General features: G+C 38.8%; 1 protein-coding gene across 32 annotated transcripts in view; it reads right to left on the bottom strand.

Moving 5' to 3' along the window:
- Positions 1–24,580, bottom strand: part of KCNMA1 (potassium calcium-activated channel subfamily M alpha 1) — a 683,907-nt gene that overhangs the window by 290,632 nt on the left and 368,695 nt on the right. Inside the window, exon 4 of one of the 32 annotated variants that reach the window (XM_036222527.1) lies at positions 9,917–10,445. The exons of the other annotated variants lie outside the window; for them this stretch is intronic. Within the exon in view, the coding sequence (XP_036078420.1) occupies positions 10,418–10,445 (28 nt within the window). The 3' untranslated portion in view covers positions 9,917–10,417. Of the gene's footprint in view, positions 1–9,916; positions 10,446–24,580 lie in introns of those variants that run through there. 32 annotated transcript variants of the gene reach the window in all.

Genomic DNA, 24,580 nt, shown 5'->3' with positions numbered 1-24,580 from the left:
TAACCTTACTGTTGCCGTCACACTAGTTTTTGGTGGAGTTACTGTTGGCATATTTGGGTGTCTTGTGAATTCTCTAGCTTCTATCAATTCCATGGTTTCTGAGGTTAATTTGGCAGTACTCTTGAAATATATCTAGTACAGAAAGTATCTGCTAGGCTGTGAAAGAGAAAGGAATAACGGGGGAAGATGTGTTAGCTCAGTGCCATCGAGGATGTTTTGGTTCAACACAGATGGAAGCAGATGTTTAAAAGAGTCTACGGAATCAGGCTGTAGCAACTTCTTCCGATTATTCTGTGCCTTCCTTGTCATTTCTGCTGCTCTCTTCTACATTGCACACTCCAAAAGGCAACAATGAAAAGGCTCAATGCTAAAGGACATATCGAAAAATATACCTCAACAGCACCTCTGATTTACAGAGAACGATGTTGAAACCATAATAGACCTTTTTTTCCAACCAAATTTAGAGCTTATTTAATCATTGTTTCATATCATTCCTCGAGTCCTAGACTTTGAGCTGAAACAATAAAGGGAGTAAATTATGCTGTTGGTGCTGGCAGCTTTTCTCTGGCTGAAGCTCACCAAACATGAGCACACTCTGTTGGGATGGAGGGAGAGAGAAGAAGGAAACTCGGGGACAAAAGAGGGCTAGGCCCTGGGACCCAGGTAGGACCAGAGTAATCAGTGAGTGTGTTTTCTACCTCTGTTTAGCTCTTTCCTGCTTTCCATGAGAGCACAAGGAGAAATGTCCTGCCGAGGTTTTTCAAGTAGCAACAGAACTATTTCTCAGGATCCCCTCTGAGATAAATCCTCCGAGTGCCTTTAGTCTGTGGACTCACACAATCAGAGACCACAGAGTGGAGATTCTAAAGCCCCAACATTTCATTCCCCTAATGGAAATAACCCATGGAGAAGTTCATTGATCTTATATAACGAAAATACTAATTCAATAACAAAGTGTTGGACATATCAGCAGAGATTTATTTTCTTCCCAAAGAAACTTTATCTTAATGATTAATGCTCACTGTAGGATGGAGAATGGAATACAAACTCCTCTTCCTTCTTGTGTAAAATAGGAGAGTTCCTTGTCTAGATGCACAGAAATTTCAAAAGCTAGAAAATAAATTGCTTTGTTTAAACTACAAAGGGAAGTGACTCTGGAGTACATACTTCCTAATGAGGTATGCCCACATCAGAATACACTATCTGTGGACATATGTTGCCAATAAAAATAAAGTAGAGTTTCAAGAATTGAAATAAGGCTACTAGTTCAAATCCTGGTAGTAGAAAACTGATTTTCTCTAAATTGTTCTTGGTTAACTAATGACTTACTAACTAGAGGACACAAAACACTTGGTAAGCTGATGAGCTGTTCATTCTAGGCTCCCACATGGATCAAGTGTGATACTAAAATCTTAAGCAAATTTAGTGTTTTGATCAGATTTCTATGATCACAGCACCTTCAAAAGAACCTCAACAAAGAGCTGTTTCTCATGTGATAAATGTTCAGTGTAGGATAGAGGTTGAAATACAAACTCCTATTTTCTCTTCACCATTAACTAAGCATATCCTCAGTATTTAGGTGTCTCTATAGAGAAAAAATGAGATTCACCCAAAATGGGAAATATATCTCTTTTTTCATCAATTTAACAATATAATATCCAATAAACACCCAGGCACGGGAAGATCTAACAGTCCGTCCTGAATACTTACTTAAGAACCTGTCTTTCCAAAACACAAGGCAAGCCATGGCTACCCAGGTTTTCTTTCAAAAGGCAGAGGGCTAAAGGCAATAATCTCAGTTCTAGTAGTTATTCTTCTGGATGTCTGCATCATCTCCAAGAGGGAAGTAATTGCCCTCTATACTCAGCTTCTAAAATTCCTGGTATTTTCTGAAGTCTGGCTGTCCAACTATAAAAAAATTCTTCTCCAGGGTGGTAGTCCTCAAACTGTAGTATGCACCTGGAAGGCTTGTTAAAACATTGGTGGGCCCTGCATCTCAGAGCTTCTGATTTAGTAGGTCTGGGATAGAGGTCCAAGAATTTGCATTTCTAACTATTTCCCGGATGCTGCTGCTCATCTGGGGACTACACTTTGTGAACTACTGCTCCAGAAGAACTTTCTTGCAATGACATACTAAGGTTTTGCTGCTTGAGAAGATCCCTATTCAGACCTGAATGAGTCAGCGTTTGAGCCTGCCCCCAGATAACCAGCTATTCCACTTAACTAATTGTTGAGAGCAAAGGGTTGAGCAGCTATTTTCAGTTTCAGCTGCTGAACATGGAGAAAAAATTAAGATAATACCGGGAAGCAATTACAACACCACTATGCAAGCTTCACCAATGACATTCCAATTAACAATCAGAGTGTGCCTGAGCAGCACAGTTTTAGTTTAGGATTAAAAGGGAAAATGATGAAGTGTAGATGGGGAGAGGTTATGAAGGCCATCATTTATAAGAGATAAATGTTAAGCATCTTAGGAACAACAACAACAGCAAATATCCGAGATGATTTAATAAATAACTGCATGAGAGGAAAGGGACTAGCTAAGGAACAAAACAGCACTTTGTGAAATCATTTCCAATATTTAAATTCTCCTCACTCCTGTGGCCAGTCCCTTTTTAAATTGGATGGAGCTTTCTCAATTCCCACCAGGATTATGGACCACTAGAGTTCAGACCTACGGCATCACAGACATGAATCAATACAATAGGCTTAATGATTCCAGACTCTTCTCCTAGTCTCACCTCTGCAATGTTGCCAAATTAATTTAATTAAAAGATGTCATTCATCCACCATGATGGCTCCCTTCTGCCTCATACATCTATTTTAAGCCTGGTCGTGAAGAACCTCTAAAACTCAGCCTCACTCTACATCTCCCATCTTATTTTCTGCCATGCTCCAGCCAAGCCCTTTGTTACCATGAGCTGGTGCCTCCATTATCGTGAATGTGACCCACGTATTCTTAATTTTAAAGCTATGCTTTTGCTCTGGCATCTTCAAATGCTTCTTTTTTGTGTGTTCAAACCATAGGCAGCCTTCAAGGCCAACTGAAAGCCATGGCTTGGCAAATTACTTGTGCTCTCACTGACCTCTCCCATCTCTGAATTCCTATAGCATTAGGAGCAAGGAATTCTAAACTGTCTAATAATGTTGATTATTATTCAATTCAATAGACTACCTGGCAATTATACAGAGTTTATGCATACTACTGCATTTGGTTCTATAACTTGGCAAAATAAAGCAGATATTTTTTTATAATCCCCATTTTGCAGACAGAGAAGCAGAGGCTCAGACTTCTGCCCAAGATCACATAGTTAAGCCGTGTAGTTGGGACAGAGGACCAAAAGCCTTTCTTCCATGACATTTTACTTCTCCAGATGAACTGTACCATCCTTGGAGAGGAAAAAGAAACAAAGAACAAAAGAAACATAGTATCTGCTGTCCTCAGAACCTGGCATGAGAATTATGCAAAAACAAAGGGGTTGATTGATTTATGGAGGAGGTTAAGCTGCCCTAGAAAAAATTCATGCGTGTGTCAAATGGTCTGGGAAAATTCAGAGGAAGCTGACCTATCCAACCTACATCTAACCTTGCTCTGTAATGGCCGTCATGTGGGACATTATTAATCCCAAGAAGTCTTTCCTGGGACCTGAGTGGTAGTAACAATATGGAGCCTGACCCCACCAGCTGAGGGCAAGTTCCATTGCTTAAAGAGGAATAACTCCTAGTCATCCATCTGGCACCATATAGTCATGGATATGATAGAATCTATCTGTAACCAAGAGGAAGTAAATCTAAGTGATTTGAGGTTTTAGTAACTTTGAGGTTTAGAAATATCTGGATTTATTGGATAAGCAAAATGCCCCAGTTTTCCTGCCTACAAAATAAGAGAAAAAAAAATATACCCAGCTAATCAGAATATTATGAGCCCAAGAAATTTTAAAAAGTAAGCAAGTCTTTGAGATGTACAGTTGACCCTGAACTACATGGGTTTTTACTGTGCAGGTCTGCTTATACATGGATCTTTTTCAATAAATATGTACAGTACTGTAAATGTATTTTCTCTTCTTTACAAATTTCTTAATGACATTTCCTTTTCTATAGCCTACTTTAATGTAAGTATAAAGTATATAATACATATAACATACAAAATGTGTGTTAATCAATTGTTGATGTTCTAGGGAAGGCTTCCAGTCAACAGCAGGCTATTAGTAGTTAAAGCTTGGGGAAGTCAAAATGACATGTGGATTTTTGAGTGCATAGGAGTCAGTGCCATTAACCTCTGCATTGTTCAAGAGTTGGCTTTACTCCAAATTAGAAATCACTGTTTTTATTCATATGATTGTAAGTCGCAGAAAAATATCTTACAAGCTAATAACAATAGTGAACCAGTATGAATGACATGATACTAATTAATCTTTGAGAAATCAATAATCTTTATGTAGAACATTGTCTTCTAAACTGGACAGTACCCCAAAACTGCCCAGGTCTTGACCGGATTAGAGTTGAAAGTTTACTCTCTTTTTGCTTCTCTCAAGTGCCCCCATTTATATTACCTGTCAGAGCAAGGTAATTAAGAGCTTATCTTTTTAATGTTGGTGCTTTTCATGTATACACTGGGTGGGACCTGTATTCAGTAAATTGTGTAGTTTTTATTAACTTGGCCAAACAGAAGCAAGCCTCTTCTGTTGATCATCATTGTGACTTTATCCCACATCATCTTGGAGTAGTCATCTTCTAAGATGTTGCTATCATTGATGGGTAAGTTTGTGTTCAATCTTTAATGCTAATGATAATAACATCAAAATGAGACCTTGGTTTTATCTTAAAACACTTTTCTTACACTTTGCAACAGTTCTAATGTAAATAGAAAACACTTTTTGTTACTTGCAGTATTGATCTGTCATTATCCCAAGCCACTTGGTTAAATGGCTTTGTTAAGAAAGCTTCAGTTATGGGTTTGTATCAATAGGTCTATTCATCTTTTTGGCAGTAGCAGGATTCTAATTATGCCACTGCTCAATTGATGGCATGTGATCCAACAGTCACAAACATATGCCTCATTAGGGTCTTGTTGAAATTAATTGGAACAAATGGAGAGGTGGTATATAGACCCTAACTTCTCTTTGGAATTCTATGTGCTCTGTCCTCTTGAGCTTGAGTGATAAGGAGAACTCTGAAACAATAATAGCAATAGACTTCAGAGCAGTTGTATGGCTCGGGGTGTCTACCTGAATAATTAGTCCTAATAATTAAGTATTCTTCTATGAGACAAAGAAAATGACATAGATCGCTGATGGAGGGAACAAAATATGTCAGTTCCTTACACATTGGATTCCTCAGTGAAACACAGATAATTTGTTTTCATGAAACTCAGATGGTGAAATCTCTGTCACTTTCTTACAGAGCTCTTTTAAATTTTCCCACAAGACTTTAATATCTCATCTGAGCTTACGTTCTCCTTCTCATTTCATTCCATATCTTTTCATCCACTAATCTACCCAAATATAGTAAATCAAAAGCAAAGTGTAGGCATTACAGATTGACCTCAGGAGCAATTAGCAGTCAGGTAGTTTTGGAGTTTGATGGAAGAGTTAAAATCCCTGCTCTATTGATTACTAGTTGTATAATCATGGGCAAATAATTTGACCTCTAGAAATCTTGGCTTTCTCATCTGTAAACTGGAGATAATAATACAAACCTCAAAGGCTATTGTTAGGATGAAAGTGGATAATGTGTAAAGACTAAGCACTGAACAAGCGATAGCTATTTTAAAAACTAAGGTAATAATAATAGTGATAACAATTGTAGAAAAAGATGTCAAGAAAGGCAATCATCCAAATGAACAAAATATAACAGAATCTATTATTTCACATTTTATTTTTCCATTTGTATTTGCTTTATCACCTCTTTTTCAGGTGTTGTAATATAATTCAAATGCCCAATAGGATGGGTAGTGAGCTAACATTTGGTGCGATTCTATTTATTAGAGCATTGACTTTAGGTAATATTAAAGAAGAAACACTGGGAAATTTATACTTCCATGAAAGCAGCCACACAGCCTCATAAGTACTAAATAATTAACCAAAATTTCCTGACAGAGAAAGGCATGAGTCACTTTAACAAACAGCCACATGAGGTTGTATATTCTCCTTTTCCCAGGTCTTTAGCAGAGGAGAGAGTTTCATTTGCCTGGCTGGCTTAGCATGAATCTGGAGGGCAGGCAGGGGGAAGAACCAGTCATACGTCTTCTAAATATCTCTTCCAATTCTACGTCCACAAGACTGCATATTTCTTCACCGTTGGACTCTTGGAATGATGTCCAAGACAGCTAGCCACTAATGCCTGTTTTCTCTAGCTTGTTTACAAACTGCAATTATTCCGATCACAGTTGTTACCAGAGTAGAATTAGTGTTCATATTTGCCAGCAACTTTTCTGTAATAAATCAGAGTTAAGCTATCACACAAAATATAGCGAATGAGTGCTGCTTTCGTTTGCACTGCATTATCTAAGGAGTCGTGACTGATTGTCATGCTCTCGTTCCCTTACCTTCACTGACACTAGCTATTTTTTTAGTAAATTCATGTTTCCTAAAGACACAATGGAGTAGATGGTTCAAACAGTACTTAATGCATATACACTCAAGCGCAAACACTATAAAACAGACCAAGAGTTCTTCAAGAGCAGGGGCAAATGCCATGTACAGGCATGGGGTGTTACATGTGTACACCTCCACAGCCCTCCAGCACAAACAGATACTCTTTACCCAACCCCAACCTCACTATGGGACTATTTACAAAATAGGACAGCCTGAGTGAGGTGATTAGAAATGGGGGAAAGTAGAGGGAAGAGAAGAAGTCCGAGGTCTGAATGGAGAACAAGGAACCCAGACACAATGCCTGGTATGGAGGGCAATACCTCTGACCCGTGGAGTCATACTCCTCTCATGCCTAAAAAAACTTAGAACTGCAAGAGCAAGAATAAAGGACCCTTCCTACTGCTACCTTCTGCCTCCAGTGCCTTTTTCTGGATATTAAATGTTGTCATACATGGGTTAGAAGGCCCATAAACAATCATGTTAACCAGTAATAACCAATAGTCAACTCTTAAACACTGAGGAGCAAATGTCTCGTGTCTTCGTTTTTTAACAAGAGAGCAATCACGAGGAAGCAGCCTGGGGCACAGTTTCAAGGCACTTTGGCCTCAACCCTCCACACGGAAGAAGCTCTCCTAATTGCACAGGGAATGGCAGAGGCTCCTAAGGAAAAGCATAAAAGCATGAGCCCTCTATTTACAAAGGCTGGCCAATCAGGGAAAAGTTGAGCAAGTGAGTTGTGATTCTCACAGCATAACAGGTTCAAATCACTGTGGGACCTCTTTGGGCCGTTATTAGGTGTAGACTTCAAAATTCTTTTGTCTGAGCCTTCTTCTCCAAATATTTGTCTTGGACTTCTCTGGGCATTCCCTGATCACTCATTAGTCTCCTGCTTAGCTTATGCCCTATGCTTCATCCCTATTCTCCTTCCCGACTTTTACATTATCTTGATGCACTTTGACAGCCTGACCTTGGCAATGCCTCCTTGCTATGGGTCTACCTGCAAGGACTTAGAGTGGGAAGCCAAAACTACTGATGCCACAGCCAGGCCCAGTCTATCCTGGGTCCCAAACTGGCAGATTAGGAGACCTAATATAGTTTCAACCTTGCTCTCTCCCAATCACATCTGAACCCACATAGAATAATGTACAATCCCCTCAGTAGTAGCATTCAAAGGGCTACACCCACAAACAGTGGCGACACTTAAAGACATACCTGGTAATGATTTTAGGTAGATAAAGAGCATTTAGAAAAAAATAATTATGTGAAGAAACAGATATTTCATTTATCTGCTGCTTCATTTTAAACAGAACACTGTCCCAAAACACACTCACCACAGGGACACTGCCATTTATTAAAAATTACATATGAATATGAGTGATGCAAAAAGATAATTATGATAACTTTGTTTCTGACATCCTGAGGTTTTTATCTGTTTGTTTTGTTTTGTTTCATTTTTAAAAAGACACAGATAAAGACCTGGTACAAATCTTTCTGATATCTGGTATAGAAAACAATTATACCTTTATTACACAAGGGAATAAAATAGCTGTCTTAGCTCTGTCTGGCTGACAGCCGAGGCATGGAAGTTTTGTATGTATTCCTATTTAGGAATTTTGTTTAGAGCCCAGCAGCCTCACAGCCAAAAAGGAGAGTCCGAGGATGCTGCTGATTGGAAGTCATGAGTCCGCTGAGTACAAAGCAGGAGTTACTCCTTGGGAATGCCATAAAACAACCTGGGCAGTGGAGGCCAACATCCCCACCAAAAATCAGATGTGACAAGCTACCTTTAGAAACAAATTGTCATCATTAACAAGGAAAATAGTGAGGACTTGTTAAATCCTATGATTATACAATCATATCTTCAAGTATACACTTTTAACTTTCTTATCTCCTGGAACACTACTTTTCCTTCATTTTGTTATTGTTGTTGTGGTTGTTGTTATTGTTGTTGTTCCCACTTGCTTTGGTTAGCAATGGAAATCACTTATTTATTAAAATTGCCCAGCACATGCCTCAGTCATAAGAGCTCTTTCCACCATACCAGTGGTGTCACTTGGCTTTGAATACAAATTTAGAAGGAAATATCATGAATTACATGCTCACTGGGGTGAAATTTTTTTCCCTGGCTTCCTCCTGCAGTTGCCCTTTTTAATTCTATTGTCCTGTCTTTGATTTTCTCTACAGCTGTTTTCCCCATCGCTGTAAAAACATCTCCGTGAGGGACCCGGGAAGTCCCTAGGAAGCTGATTTCTTATGATTTTCTCCTTTGTCTCCATGAATGGATCCACTTGTCCCTACTCTATGCTCAGTTTCAGAAATCTTTTCATTTTATCTGGAAGCACTGTGCTTTTCTGAGAAGGAGAAATGGGTCTCTTTACTGAAGAACCTCACAAAAGAGGATCAGTTGTTTTCTCAACCCCCAGTTGAAAGCTGTTAAAGAGTGAGAGCACTTTAACATGCTGGTCAGGGTCATCTGCTCCGCACAGGTCTGCACTATAATTCCACCGAAGTTTCCCTCAAAAAGGGAAATGCTTCCATTCAAATACCTTTATAGCGTTTACCGAAAGAACATGCCATGAAACTCTAAGCAATGTCTGCTCCTATAGGATAAATAGGATATGCTTAATAGAATAGGGGGAAAGGGAAGCATGAAAAGGGCTCCAATCTCTTAGATCCCCCTGATATAAGGAAATCACGATTCATAAGGAAAAATAAAAACGAGATACAAAACATTCAATTTTGTGTCATTATGACTGCTTAGTCCATAGTTTTAATCTAAGGGGCTCTGGTAAGCTAGTACCACCAGGAATTCTCTATGAACTATTATTACTATCCTAGGATCATCAGAGCTTGGTACTGCCCACTTTCATCTTTCTCAATTTACAGCCAAGCTCTGTCTAAAATGTAAAGCACCTATTTCCATGAAATTTTAAAAATCCAGTAAGAAAACAGATCCTGACAGTAATGTTTACAGAAGTCCATTATGAGAATAAAGGAGGAGACAAAATCACATGTTAAAAAAGGAAAAAACAGTTTTTAAAAAGTCATTAGACAGCCCTAAGGCAACACTATATTTCAATGAGAGAAAATGATCACAATTCCTAATCAATAATGCTGAACGCAATGCCAACATGCTTCAATGAATATGGTATTTCTTTATAGTACTACCATTTTATATCTTTTAAAGTTGAATTAGTGGCACTCCTGTTTACACAATAAACTAAGACAAAGACCATTGATTGTATTTCCAAGACATTTAGCTTAAGAGGTTTTTTTTTTTTAATATAAACATTTAAACATTTATTAGATCTAAGCAAAATCAAGCTAGGTAACACTGATCGGAAAGATGTGAAAAGGTATCATGACACTGGTCACTTTGGGCACATCCGTGCAGAGCTGGGAATTTGTAGGACAAATCACCAGTTAAGCTGTTACTTGGAAAACTGACCCTTGCTTCCAAATTCCTTGTCACTGGCCTTTGACCAGACATGCCTAAAAACAGGAGATTTATTTCTCTTTTCCAACATTCTAGTCTTGAGTTTTCAAGGGACAGAGTGGCCTTTCTGGTCGGACAGCAAGGTGGGGGCCCACACCCTAAATGTCAGTGCTTTGGTGTGTTGGAATGCGCGCTGTCAATTCCACGCATGCGCCCAGTGCTCACTACATTCAAGTCCGGGCGGGCCCTGGGGAAAAGCACACCACATGCATGGGCAGTGCAGGAAAAGGCTTTGGTTAACCTGGAGGCAAAAACCAAAAGGGTGAAGTTGCATCATGCAATGAAAATCACAGCTTGGCCTTAGCTGCCATGCAGAAAAGACCTACATCAAAGAGTCTGCAGAGCGGCTCCTGGGTAAGAGTCGATATGAGAGAGGTGAGTTACTTCAGCAATGAAAGACACAGGCAGAAAAATGTTCAAACCACTATAAACAGAACACTGTACAGAGCACTAGCATTACACATGAGAGGCAGCTTAGGGATGAGGAGGGGAGAGACAGAGGAGGGAAAGTGAGGACAGAATTGGCTATTACTCTGATGAGATGGTTTCACTGGCCATCTTTTCACACGCATATCTTTTTATAATGTATGTTGCTTCATCAATTAACCTCATTAGAGTCTTTAACAACAACCACAATTTTTAAGGTATTTTGAAAATTCAGGAGAAGCAAGGCATCAGTTACATAAAGATACACACCATGATTTCCTGTGGTTAGTTCGTTACAGAAGCAGAGCTGAGCTGGTCAGATAAATAAGAGACAGTTAAGTGCCATCATCCTTAACACTTTGGTTACAGAGCTCATGGTGACCCCTGAGGCATAACATGGCGTTGAAGAAACCCACTGATCACAGAAGCTTGGGGTGGTGCGAGGGTAGGTATCTCTGCAGCTACAACCCCCGAAAGCTACCTATGACCCTGAATTTAAACACATTCCAAAGAAGGCCCTCTTTCTTCATCTCAGCATGCATGGCAGATCAACAGTGAGTTCACCACATGTGCCTTGACCATTTCACGGAACCTTAGTTACAGGTGAGAATCCCCGCAGGTGTTTTTATCAAAATCAAATGATCGACAACAACAAAAAAAATATAAAGGAATATTACTCATTTAGCAGGGGCCCATCAAGCCACCCTCTGCCATCAAGGCCACAAGGGATAACTAATAACTGCTTTCCTGTGAACTGACCACTTAACATAATAGCTGTTTTCTTTTTCCCTCCCCATTTCCCGCTTAAGCTCTCTGTCACATTGAACATAACTCAAAGGATGGTATGGTCTAGCCCTAACTCACAACGTCTCCCTCCTTGGTTGTGACTGGAAATAGTGAAGAAAGCAGGTATTCCTCTTAAAGTTTTCCTGGAGCTCAGCCTTCTCATCCCCTATACGTGCAATTACGGTTTTGAGAGGGAACTCAGGCCCAGTATGAATGAGCAGGGCATGATCTCAACCCTCCATCCACCAGAAACCTTGTACCACTGGTCATATGGATGAATGCAGGTAGAACTGAAACAAGGATTCCTCCCAGCATCACCTTCCTCACTCTTCAAGAGACAGCTGTTTCCGATTGACCACAATTTATTCCCTCTTATTGACTAAAAAGTTAAAGGCTTAAGTTGAATGACATGTTTCAAAATGATTACAGTTTTGAATGAAAATAGTCTGTACATTCATTCAACAAATATCTCTGAGATTCTTCTTCTGCAACAGGCACTATACTAGTTTTAGGGACATAAAATTCAATCAAATGTGGTTCCTGCTCTTGAGTATTTATCATTTAGTAGAAGAGCCTTCTCAGATTTTAATTTCTGAAAACATAATGCAAGAATGCCTTGTTTTAAAATTCTACTAACTACCCTGTATGACCTTAGGCATGTTCTTGAATCTCTCTGTACCTCAGCCTCCTCATGTATATAATTTAAATAATACCTACCTCTTCAAGTTGTTGAGAGGCATAAACGAGTTAGTAAACATTAACTGTTTTGTTCGTGGTTGGCACATGGTAAATGCTATGTCACTTTTAGCTATTGTGATCATTAGTACCCAAATACAGGTAAGAAATAAAGGGCTCTGGAAGCAGAAGATGGGCTCTGTCTAACTTTTGGGGTAGGTTTCGAATATCAGAGAGAGAAGGCAGGATAAGGTATTGAAGCAGAGGGATAAGCGTGGGCAGAAACTTGGAGGCACAAGAGAACACAGTGCATCTGGGAGTGGAGGGAGGCGCCACACGACTGGAGCCTAAGTATACTGGAGGATTGGCAAGAAATGGAGTCAGACAGGAGGCTGCGGAGCATCTATGTGACTCGGCAGCATGTCTAGTCTTTATCTTACAGGAAACAAGGAATAATACAAGTTTATATGCAGGAGAATGATGCTATTATCTTTGCCTTTGTTGGAAGTTAACTCTGGTGAAGATATAGAGAAGAAACTGGAAGCAGGAGAATGTGGAGGCAAAGAGGTCAATTAGTCAAATTAAATTGCAAAGAAGAAAAGTCACCTATGCAAATACCAAGATGAAGACTGTTGTTACAACACATTTAAAGTATCCTAATATTGTGGAAAATTCCCCTTCAGGGCAGGATGCTGCCAGGGCTTTTTTAGGGAGAGGACTCAATATCACTGAAGTAGGTACCTCAACCACATAGTTTTCTCTCCTATGGTGGCCCTCCATGTCTATTACAGTCTTTTTGTCATGAAGTAGGTGTCTCTTCATCATCTAAAAGGACCCATCCTATTAAGATGCTGTTTTCTATGTTATTGGGAGAGCAGTCTCTAAATTATAGTTAGAATCTACATACAATGAACAAATTTCAGTTCCTCGAATGGAGGGCACCAGTACATACTAGACACATGGCAACAATCATAAACAAGTTACATGTGAACACACAGTCATTTAGAAAAGTAATAGCTGATACCTTCTCTGCATCCACTTTCTCTGCTCATTTCCTAAAGAACTCAGCAATGCCATCAAGCCCTCATACTCAACCACCTTTCAACTGTTCATCAAATCCTATGTACACATATGCTTCTATGAGCATGATGAGCTGGTTTTCTCTCATAGAGTCCTGTGCTTTAGGGGTTTAGATATCCTCGGATCTCCAAGGGTTGCCTGAGAATATGAATTCTGGGGGCTGTGGCTTTCTTTTGGTTGGAGTCAAGACAGCAAGAGAGAAAATGCCATTTTTTATATGCTTTCTCTTTAAAAGTGACCAAGTATGTTTGATGTTCACTTAGCTCACCTTTCAAGTACAAGTGTGGTAAGAACTCTGTACCCTTAGCTGATGAAGCAGAAACAGGAAAATTTTGTTTACATACTGCTGTGACCAAGTGATCATGCTTATTTGGTGGACTTTCATTTGTTCCAAGTCCATTCGAATTTGGCATTTCCATGAAGCTAGAACAAGAGTACAAATGCTGACGTGGGAGGAAATGATCCCTCTGCACTCAGACTTGCAAAGAATACATGATAAACTGAACTCACAGTAGGAACGCTGACTGATGTTCCCTAAAGTGACAACTACTGTGCTATTAGCAGACACTCAAGGATATGGTCAGGCTCAGCAGGAAGGCATCCTTTTGGGGCAGCCACTGGCGCAGGGCCTCATTTCAAAGGAGAGTATAACAGGCCTTAACTAAAGTTAAAAAGAAAATATCCAATCCAGGTGGCTGTTATCTCTGAAGAATGGAAGAAGGGGTAAGTCTGTCTTGCCTGGGAAGAGCGTAAATTATTCTCAGCTACCTAATGCCTCTCCCTTTCTCTCCCAACTGGGTAAAAAGATGAACACTCAACAAAAGCAGTTTTATCCTTACTGCTTCCCCAGTAGGTGAACAAACATAGACTCAGAACTCCAAAGAGGTAACAATATAAAGTAGCATTAGGATCTCTTCACCTTCCCCAGGTTACTCTCCTGGTACTTGTCGGATGGAAACCAACTGGGAAATGGCAGCAGCTGAGACCTCCCGCCCATGTCTCCCAATGTCTTGACTCCCAGAAGCTCAGTAAGTAGGTTCACCTGCTCCTAGCAGATGCCTACCTAGAAATAGTAATGACTGTGTGAACCTTCACATGCATGCGTCTGTGTGTGACTGCAGATAGCATGACATAAACTTTTCAGTAGATAGCAAGTTCACATTTTGATCGATAGACTCGGCCAAAATTCGACGCTACTTTTATTTACAAATTCTAAAAAAGAAGAAAACAGGTGATTTTTTAAAACCCACACATACTGTATTTACAGGTAATCAAGTGAATAAAAATTGTTTTTTTTAGTTGCTTTTAAACCTCAATCAAAGTTATCTTGAACTTAAAACCATTTTAAAATTCATTACTGTGACCTTATAAAAAATTTTGGTGTCTATTTTTCAACTTGTTTATTTCTCTTAAAATTTTAATTTCTTACAAGGAAGTTTCTTTGTGCTGATAGAAAAGTTCTATATTCTGATTGGGAGGAAAAAACACAAATCTGTATGTGATAAAATGTCCTCAACCTAAACCAAAAAGAAGTGACTCTAAAAACTGGCAAAACCCCAAAATGCCTGAGTACAGTATTGTGCCAATGTCAATTTCCTGGTTTTGTCAATATACCATGGCTATGTAACATACAGTGCTATCACTGATGGAGGGTACACATAAACTTTGCATTATTTTTGCAACTTCTTGTGAATCTTAAACTATTTCAAAATAAAGTTATAATAAAATAATCAATTATTTTCCTGCTTGGTTATACCTAAGCCAGATGTCAGGCTAATATTTGGGGTGATATGAGCCTCAAATGTGTGTATGTGTGTGTGTATACATATACTAATTTTTTTAAAACTATTTATTTGGCACCTATTACATGTGTAGCATTGTGTTCAATTCCAAAAGGTACAAAAATAGTATAAGATAGGCTGGGAATACCAATCAATATTAACTATCTTACCCCCTTTCTCAGAAGAATACTAATTTCAGCAGAGATGTCATCTATCCACTATGCAAATTCTCATAGACAATATCTCAAGACAAAATCAACTGTCAATAAATATAAGTCATTAATGTGACATGGAATCTTCCAGAATTAACTCACAGTAATCTCAGGAAAGCTGCGGTCAGGAAACAAGCTGTGTTCAATAATGCTATAATGACTGCCCCACTTGACATAAAGCTGGTCCTGAACTAAGTTAACCTTTAGCTTGTTTTTTCAGCCTGTCTCTTTGCCTTCCCAGGGCTCAGTGCTTGCCATACTAAGGAGCCAATAATTGATACCTGATTTAGAAATAAGATGATAACAAGAAACACCTAGATTTTTTAAAATGATCAAAACGACTTCAAGAATGGACTTATAATTGTAAAATTTTAGGTAAATTGCAAGTTAGAAGGAGAGATGTTTTAGAATATCGGGGGTCTTTGCAGCACACACAAATCACCCAAGGGTGGCCATCCACTCTATCTACTATTAAATGCTTGTCCTAGACAATTATATTAGAAGTAAAGTCTGAGCTAAAATGAAGTAAAGATGAATCCTTATAATGTCGAAGATTTTACAATAAACATGTCAACCATTTTATATCTCTTTGAGAAGGCTCTTCTAATAGAAACAAATAAAAATATTTTAATTGTGCAAAAAATAAAATCTCCTGACCTAAAGCCTCAAAAATGAATATTCAGGAAGAGTCAACTCTGAACCAAGTATTTAAGTCATTTAATAGTAACTTTCCCTTTAATTTGTCCTCTCAAATCAGCATATATTTTAATGGACAGCTCCTTCTAGTCATCACTGCCTGAATATTAAATGGATGAAAGATCAGGATTATTTTTTTTAATTGTATGAAATTGTAAAAATTTTTAAACCTGTCACTAAATTCTGAAACACCATGCTTGTGTAAGCAATTCCAAAAAGGCCATCTATAGTTATGTGTGAACTAATAGAGAAGCAAAGATGTAATAATACTTGTTTATTATGAATAGTGACAAAATTGTACGAATCAAAATTCAACTTTTGCTCAGATGAAACTATAAACATATCATAGCACAAACAAAGCAAAATAAAGCCATTCGTTGGATCCATTTTCAAAAGACCCAGTTTCAACATGAGAGAGAACACTTGAATATAAAACTTAAAAACAATCACATTAAATATAAAACACTTTTCCTCAGTTAAAAATTATCTATTAGTGCTAAGGCAATCAGTATCATCTGTTTGAAACAAACAAAAAAGTAGTTTAATGCCACAGTGTCCTAATTTACTATTAAATCAATAAGACTTTTTACAATTATCAACATGACATTGAAGTCATTGTTTTTCAACTTAGTAGAGATGTTTTCAATTTCATTGAGTGGAGTTGTAAAGTTTTAATGAGTTAAAATATGACAAGCACTTAGACAGTCACTGGCACCTAGAAAGGGATCATTAACTGTTACCAGGTGTTAAATGTAAAGCCACGAACCAGCTTCCAGCTGCTCTTGGGTAGGTCTCACTGTAGACCAGTCCTCTTTCACTGTCATATATGTTTACTACTCTATACATCACTCCCCCTTTTGCACTAAGCTCAGACCACACTCACCTTCTTTCTGTTCCTCCAAATCCACAAGTTTTGTCCATTTCCACTGTAACACAAAATCCATGAAAGCAGAAAACTTATGTGCTTTGTTCACTGCTTCATGAGAGCCTAAAAGTGCCTGGAGCATGGTAGGTACTCAATAAACTTTGCTAAATGAATAAACAAATAAATAGAAGCCCAAAGGAAGAAATAAAAGGAAGATGGGGGCAGGGGTGGGGGAAAGGGAGGAAAGGAGGACTAAATTTCAAGCTCAATCTCGCTAAGATTAAGTCTATAGTGAATAATAGTTTGCTAGTGCTTCCTTTGCCAAACCTTGATTATTAGCATGAGGTTACTCCTACCTCAGTTCCTATGTATATATGACTTTGTGCCCATACCAAAGGATTGTCTTCTCTTCTACCCAACATAAGGAGTTCCTTGAGAATTTAATATTCTATAACATATGCACCTGCAAAGATGTTTAATGTCTAATTTTTAACTTACATTTAACTACATACTTCCAATCTCACTTGAAAGCAAAGTAGAACATTACTTTGTCAATTACCTTTCTAGGTTATATGAAGAAGAAACTGACAGCCTGTCCCATGTTAATCCAAAGCACTTCTTATTACATACATTAATAAAGGACTGTGCCTAAATAAATTTGAGCCCACCAATACAAATCTCCACACTTAAACTATGCTTACAATGATGGAATTGTCTAGGGTTTCCTAGATATTGACATATAACAGGGCATATAATTTTGAAGCTAAGAAAAAAAGACTCTGGATTCAGATCAGAAACTCAAATTCTGGTCCTAATTAGCAACCTCAAGCAAGTTATTTAACCTTTCTGGGCTCTCATTTTTCATTAATTAAATGGAGAAAATCACAGTAGTGCTACTGAGTTGACTAATGAGTTTGTAAAAGGCTTATCTTTGCACATAGTAAGTTCTCAACAAATATGGCAAGGGCTTATAGGCCTAGAGAGAACAAACTGGAACTAAAGTCAGAAACCCTTAAAGACAGCTAGCTAAGTCAGTGCCTGACCTCATGCACATCTGGTAAATATTGGCTGATGAATGGCTGGTACCTGGTGACTAGTCATGTGGCAGCCACCCTCCCTTCTTTGCTGATGTCTGTTCAAGTTGTGTAGTACTTTCTAGACTTACGTGATACGTTTCGTAGAACCTTTCTTCTTGAGCCTGTTCTAGCCAGAACTGCACACATACCATAGATGTTTAATGAGGGAAGTGTCTCTATAAGACTCTGATGCTGGCTCCTGCCCTTCTCTTCATGTACCAGTACATTCCACTTTAATCTTTGCATTGGCATTTCTGTTTAAGAGCAAACCAGGAACAACCAGCTCTGAGCTGGGAATCTGGAATGCTGATTATAACAGCTCGGTGAGTAGACTTGTTTGTGTAAACTGCTTATGCTTCTTTTGCTCTCATTTAGGAAATAGCTTTGGCTGCTTTAGTATCGGCACATCTTCCATTTTACACATTTCTAGCTTCTGACAAGAAAAGCAAAATGCTACACTGTTACGAACTTGCTGATGAGCATCAGTTTAACCTTATTTGATCTGGTGGCTTTTGGGAGAAGAGGAAACAGATCCTTGAGCTGCAACGTTCCAGCTCGACTCCCCTCTCGCAGTTCCAATTTTATTGGATTCGCTTGCCAAAATTTCCAACATAACTGTACTACCCTCTCCTAGGTGCCACTTTCCAAAGCTGCAGGTTGAGCTCAACAGGCATTAAACCACCATGCAGGAATGAATGCTCATCATAGCAGAGCAAAAACTGAAAATCCTTGCGCTTTGGAGAAATGAAAGGACAGATGAGTAAGCCTTGATCAAGGTTCCTTAGCTTCCACTGTCCATATCAAGGGCTTTCGTAAACAAACACACATTAGAAGAGACTGCACTAACACACCTTTGCTTTAGATTTAAAAGCACATTTCCCCCCTCATTCGTATTACTGTAGCTATGCAATTTGTTCATTTTTAACGTACAGGCAAGAGCTAACCAAGTACACTGCACCCCCAACCTGACCCTCAATAGCATCAAGACGTATTTTTATAGCAGTGTTAAGTAACACACCAGCCATTATGTGTACTTTTGAAGTAATTCTCATTCTGTCAGCCACTTTAAGAGCCCAGGGCAGATGCTGAGCAATCCTGGAGCTCAGTGGTTATGCAGCACTCGGCCATGCCCAGCGGGTAATTTTCCCTAAGTATATATATGCCTAAATGGCACCTACCAATTATATCTCTTTGTGAGAGTACAAATGCAGCGGGCCCACACTCTCCAGATGCGTGCACGTTCCCACCTCCACAAAGCACTCTGCCTCTCCCCTCTAGAAACCAGGGTAGTCCTTCTTGCAGGCACAGAAGCCGAGAAAACTGACTAGTGCAGTTTTCTTTTGTTGTTGTTGTTGTTGTTGTTTTAGACCACAGTTTTCTCTTCCAGCTCGGAGACTTGAGCCAGAGGAAACCTACTTTTGGACAAGACCACCCCTCTGAGATGTCTCCATAGAAACAAATAGTCACCTGTGGTATAGCCCCAAGTTTTCAAGTTTTGCACCGCGGTTCAAAACCATCTAGTAACCCCAGACAATTCAAATGAAAAATGAAGAGTGCTACATTTACTCTGTGTTCCAAATACTAAGTTTCTCTCCTATTAATTTTTGGTCTCATAAATTTAATCTTGAAAAGAACATAATAGACTCCTGGTCCTAAAGTTCTAGCTTCAGATAACAAAAGGAGTTTTGGGAACCAAAATCGAGGGTGAAGGAAAGAAAAAGTCAGAAATACTGCACGGGTTAGGTAAGGTTGAGGTTCAAATAATACTTTTGCATTACCTTAGCACTAATTCTGCACTCCATGTTAAATCATACTGTATTATTTTTAATTACTGAATGTCAAACTTCTTATATTTTTCCTCTCCCCTCCCTCTCCCTTCCTTCTCTTCCCTCCCCTCTTCTCACTCCCTCTGTCCTTCCTTTCCTTCCCTCCCTCCCTCCCTCCCATCAGTCTCTCTTGTTTTTTCTTCACTCTTGCTCTCTCCTCTTTTCTTTAAGGAAATAAGAGCATTCATGACTTCAACATCCACAATTCTTACCACCACACTTTGTGGGAGAAAAAAATGACAAGAAACTTTTAGAGGAGGTGATTCCCGCCATGACCCTTACAGATCTGTCCAGATAACATCATTCCTTTTACTTGCTCACTGGTTTCATAAGCTGTCTTCCTTCTCTTGTTGTCTATTCTTGTTTTCGGGGCAACTGCCGACACATGCACAGTTCTGGATTTTATTTTAAGTAATTTGTAGTTGACTATCGTTTATTTGTGCAATTGGTGTAATTAAATCTAATTACATAATTGGTGAAAGACTGAGTAATCACATAATTAGAATGTACAATAATAACTGTTGAAGTCCCATTGTTATGACGTGCAATGATACAATTATGATGTGGTATAATTCACAGGGTACCCTTCAAAGAGCGAAAACAGTTCTAGTGCTCCATGCATGGAATGCAGCTAAGGTTGGAGAGCTGAAAAGTAGCTCACTGTATCTACACTTGAACTTCCTATTCATCTTTACCTTATTAATCTAACTCTTGATACCTATGTTCTGTGCAAATGGAAGGCAGTGGCAGAATAGGCTTGAAGAAGGGACTCGTGAAGGCAGAAGCATCCACAGGTCCAAGGACCAGGTCACCAAAATAACCATCTTTAAAACATGAAGTAGAATCTACAAGGAATGAACTTGAATTTCTGAAACTTGTATTCCTACATGTCCATTTTAAATTTAAAATTGTAATCAGGGCACAAAACAGGTTAGCAAATATCTCCACATCACAAACACAATTACAAGAAGGCCTAATGATTATGACTGAGAACAGCTTCTGCCTCACAGTTTTCTCCATCCACTCTACTTCCTGTCATATTGATAATTATGACATAGTTGAACTACTAGGAATTCTGTTCTTTCGTCCTTGACCTTACCCTTTACTGCACACCATCCACCTACTTCCATGCAAGCTCTGGACATGGTCATCAATAGCAAGTGCAACACATCTGAAATCTAGACCCCAAACACTGCATTCTTCAACCATGAACTCTTACCCCTTGGGCTTGCCTGCTCAGGAGTGCCACACTGGCATCATTTTCAACCTCAGAAAAACCTCCAAATCCCCAACCTGCCCCCGAACCCCAACCAGCCATTTGCTCCCTGCCCTGCCTCATGATCTTCCTTGTCTAGCCTAATTTCCACAGTCCTGCATTATCATCAAACCTATACAGCCAGCCTCCATCCTTAACAAAAGTCCTCCCCACAAGGGACTTAACTTTTCCTTTGCTCTACACAGACCTCTGAGCACCTGAAAATCCCAGGATAAAACCATACAACTGAAATGACTGGTTTCACTTTAAACTGATGATCTCACACTGCAAATTGACAATACCGACTAGCAAACTGCTATTTTTCTGAATTGGTTTGCTTCCCAATTTCCCAAGGCCACTATTTTATAGTTTCTCTTTTCTCCTCTAACCTCCCATGACCTTTTCCGCACCATCATACTTAGCCGATGGCCTCCTTTCATAATATCATTAAAAATAGTATATGAAATTAGATCAAGTTTCACTTTTTTTCCTACCAGCAGCCCTCCAAACCTGCACTCACACATCCGGTCCCCTCCTCTTGCCTCGTTCAGTGGGACAAGTTTCTCTTCTCCTACAAAAGGCCATGCCCTCCATGGCCAGATGTTCTTTTGGCTTTGTTCTTTCTGTGCTGCTCTAGCCATCTCTCCCCCACTACTGGAGTGCTGGCACCAAGATATAAACTTACTCAGCTATCTTCCATTGTTCAAAACAAAACATTCCTTGATCCCACATCCCACTCAGACACTTGACTCACATTGTCTTTACTGACAGCCAAATTTCCAAAGGAGCTCCATCACTCAGTCAGCCCTACCCTGGCCCCCTTCCTACTACTCACTGTCAGCACTTGTCAAAAACACAACAAACAAACACCCTTGTAGCAAACTCTACAGATGACTCTGGGCCTTTATCTTCTCAGATGCCTCAGCAGCATTTGGCAGTAGACCACTTCCTCTTCCTCAAAACTCTCCTTTCCCCAGGCTCCTGCCATCCCAACCCCTCCCAGGTTCTGATCTTTTTCAGTTTCTCAACCAGGGTGCTCCTACTCTACACAGCCTCTAAATGTTGGGTCACTTTCTCCTCTTTCCCTTAGATTATCTCATCCATTCCCCTGAGTTTAAAATCCTCTGCATTATTTCCTGAAATTTTAACTCCAGCATAGACACTCTTCCAACTTCTGGACTCTTATATCTAACTTTCTACTTGACATCTCCCCTTCCACGTTTCACGGACTTCTCAAACTTAACAGAAGTCCTAATTTCTCCCCAAACGATTTACCCCACCCCCAATGCAGCCCTTCCCTTCTCAGTAAATGGCATCACCATCGACCTGTTATTCAAGCCAAACACTTAGAACAACCTTTGATTCCTCCTCTGGTTCACTCCACATCCAATCCACCAGTGAGTTCTGTCCAAAATGTCTGTCTCTCCTTTAACTTCCCCACCAAGTCGAGCCACTCCGATCTTCTTTTTGATTGGTCTCCTCTTTTATCTCCAGAGCATGATTACAGATTGCAATTAAGTTTTATATTTACATGTTTTATTATTGCTTTTTTCCCACCTGTCTTCCCCACTAGATTACAAATGATCCTTGATTATGTTTACTGGGTTTATAACATCCAACAGAGATCAGGTAATTAAGTTTCCACTGAATGATACACGAATGGCCATGGTGTTGGCATCTATAAGCTGAAGAGTATGTACCTCATAGTAAACTCATAAGGGTCACTATAAAAGCTGGGGCCAGAGCAGAACTAATAAGAAGCTAAAAGTTCTTCAAAAAATTAAACATAGAGATGTCACATGCTAAGGACTAAATTGTTTCTCTCCCAAATTTATACAGCGAAGCCCTAAACTCCAATGTGATGGTATTTGGAGATGGACATTTCAGAGATAATTAGGTTTAGCTGAGGTCATGAGGATGGGGCTAGCTCCCTCCCTCTCTCTTAATCTCTCATTCTCATGCCCTCTCACTCTGTTACTCATTCACGTTCTCTCTCTGCCATGTATGAACAAAGGGAGAAGGTGGCTGTCTGCAAGACAAGAAGAGAGCTCTTGCTAGAAACTCACCATGATGGCACCTTGACCTTGGACTTCCAGCCTCCAGTCTATGGTATTTTGTTATGGTAGCCCAAGCTAACCACAACACCATATGACTAGTATTCTATTCTTAGGTATATACTCAAGAGAAATGAAAATATTCTGGACATTTCACATAAATGAAATCTCATAACACATGCCTTTCTGACTAGATTCTTTCACTTAGCATCACATTTTCAAGGTCTAACCATTTTGTAGCATGCATTAGTATCTCATCCAAATAAGCATTGTGTAGATTTCCTAAATTTTGTTTCTCCATTCATCAGTTGATAGACATTTAGTTTAATTCCACTTTTTGTCCATTACAAATAATGGTTCTGTGAACATTTGTATACAGGTTTTTAGGAAGTGACTAACAGTGGACACAGGGATTCTTTCTGAAGTGTCAAAGATGTTCTAGAATTAGATCGTGCTGAAGGTTATATAACTCTATGACTATACTGAAAACCACTGAACCATTTAAATAGGTAAATTTTAAGTCATATGAAATATATGTCAAAAGTTGTTAATAAGAGGAAAGAGGAAAAAGGAGTAGGTTATATATTACATATGTAATGTATAATTATATGTTCACCTTTAAAAATATGCTCAATTTCATTAAATCTTAAGTTACCATCAGTAAGAAGATGGACCATTATTTCATGTACCACTAAGAAGAAAAAAATCAGCCAATTATGTTCTTAAGAAGTTATTAATTATAAAGACATCTCTTGGTTTTAAAGATGTTAAAGTATGAAAAAGTGTATCTTAAAATTAATGAAATATGGTAGCTTTCTTTAATTCTAGGCATCAGTTCCAGAAAGTCTTCTAAATATGAATTACTTCTTTAGAGGGAATTCATTAACCATGGATTCATTCATAAGAAAAAAAAATGAACATTTATCAAAATGAGTACTATTAGCTGGACATTAGTTTTGCATATGACTTTGACTTTGAATTACTCATTCATTGAATTCTCACAAATATCTTTCAAGATAAACATCATGCTGCCATTTTACAGAAAAGGAAACAGGCTACAGAAAAGTCTATAGTTAGTAAGTAGCAGAGCCAGGCTTCTAAACCACGTCTCTAAGTCTCAAGCTCAACTGAATAAACCTTCTGAGCAGAGGCCTTCGTTGCTGTTTTATTTTTTTAATGTACTCTATTTTTTCCTGTATTAAGCATTGAGTTGTAGATGCCAGATCGACCCCATCACTCATTCTTTATTTTTTTCTTTCTTTGGTCACCTACTCCTAACATCAATGTGTATATACTAAAGCAGTGGGAACTATAATCCAAAAACATCAAGAGTGTTTCTGGCTCCCATTGAGTTCCCTACTTTCGATATGCAAATTTGCTATGAAGTCTCCAAGAGCTTTAAGAATGAAGATGAAGAGATATTTAAAGATGACACAGACAGAACAAAATAGAAAATGAAAAACAAAACAAGAAAAAAAGTGAGATGAAGTGCAGGTGCACCTCAATTTATGCTGCAGATGTTTTGTTGAAAATTATATGTAGATCAAATTGATTTATAAACTAAACCCTATTGTGAATTCAACAAGAACACTGTGATGAAACTTTGCGATGGAAAATTTATAATGAGAAAAATTCATTTATGCTGAGAATAGTTAATTCCAAGCCTCTGTTTTAAATTTGGTTTTCTTATTTTTCTTTTTCTTTTCAGGTGGTGCCTACCTATACATAAACATTCCATAACATTCTGAGACCC

Source organism: Rousettus aegyptiacus, unplaced genomic scaffold (assembly GCF_014176215.1).
Source record: "Rousettus aegyptiacus isolate mRouAeg1 unplaced genomic scaffold, mRouAeg1.p scaffold_m13_p_6, whole genome shotgun sequence".
NCBI classification, from domain to species: Eukaryota; Metazoa; Chordata; class Mammalia; order Chiroptera; family Pteropodidae; genus Rousettus; species Rousettus aegyptiacus.
The sequence above is the reverse complement of the archived record's forward strand: the minus strand, read 5'-3'. Positions and strand labels throughout refer to the sequence as shown.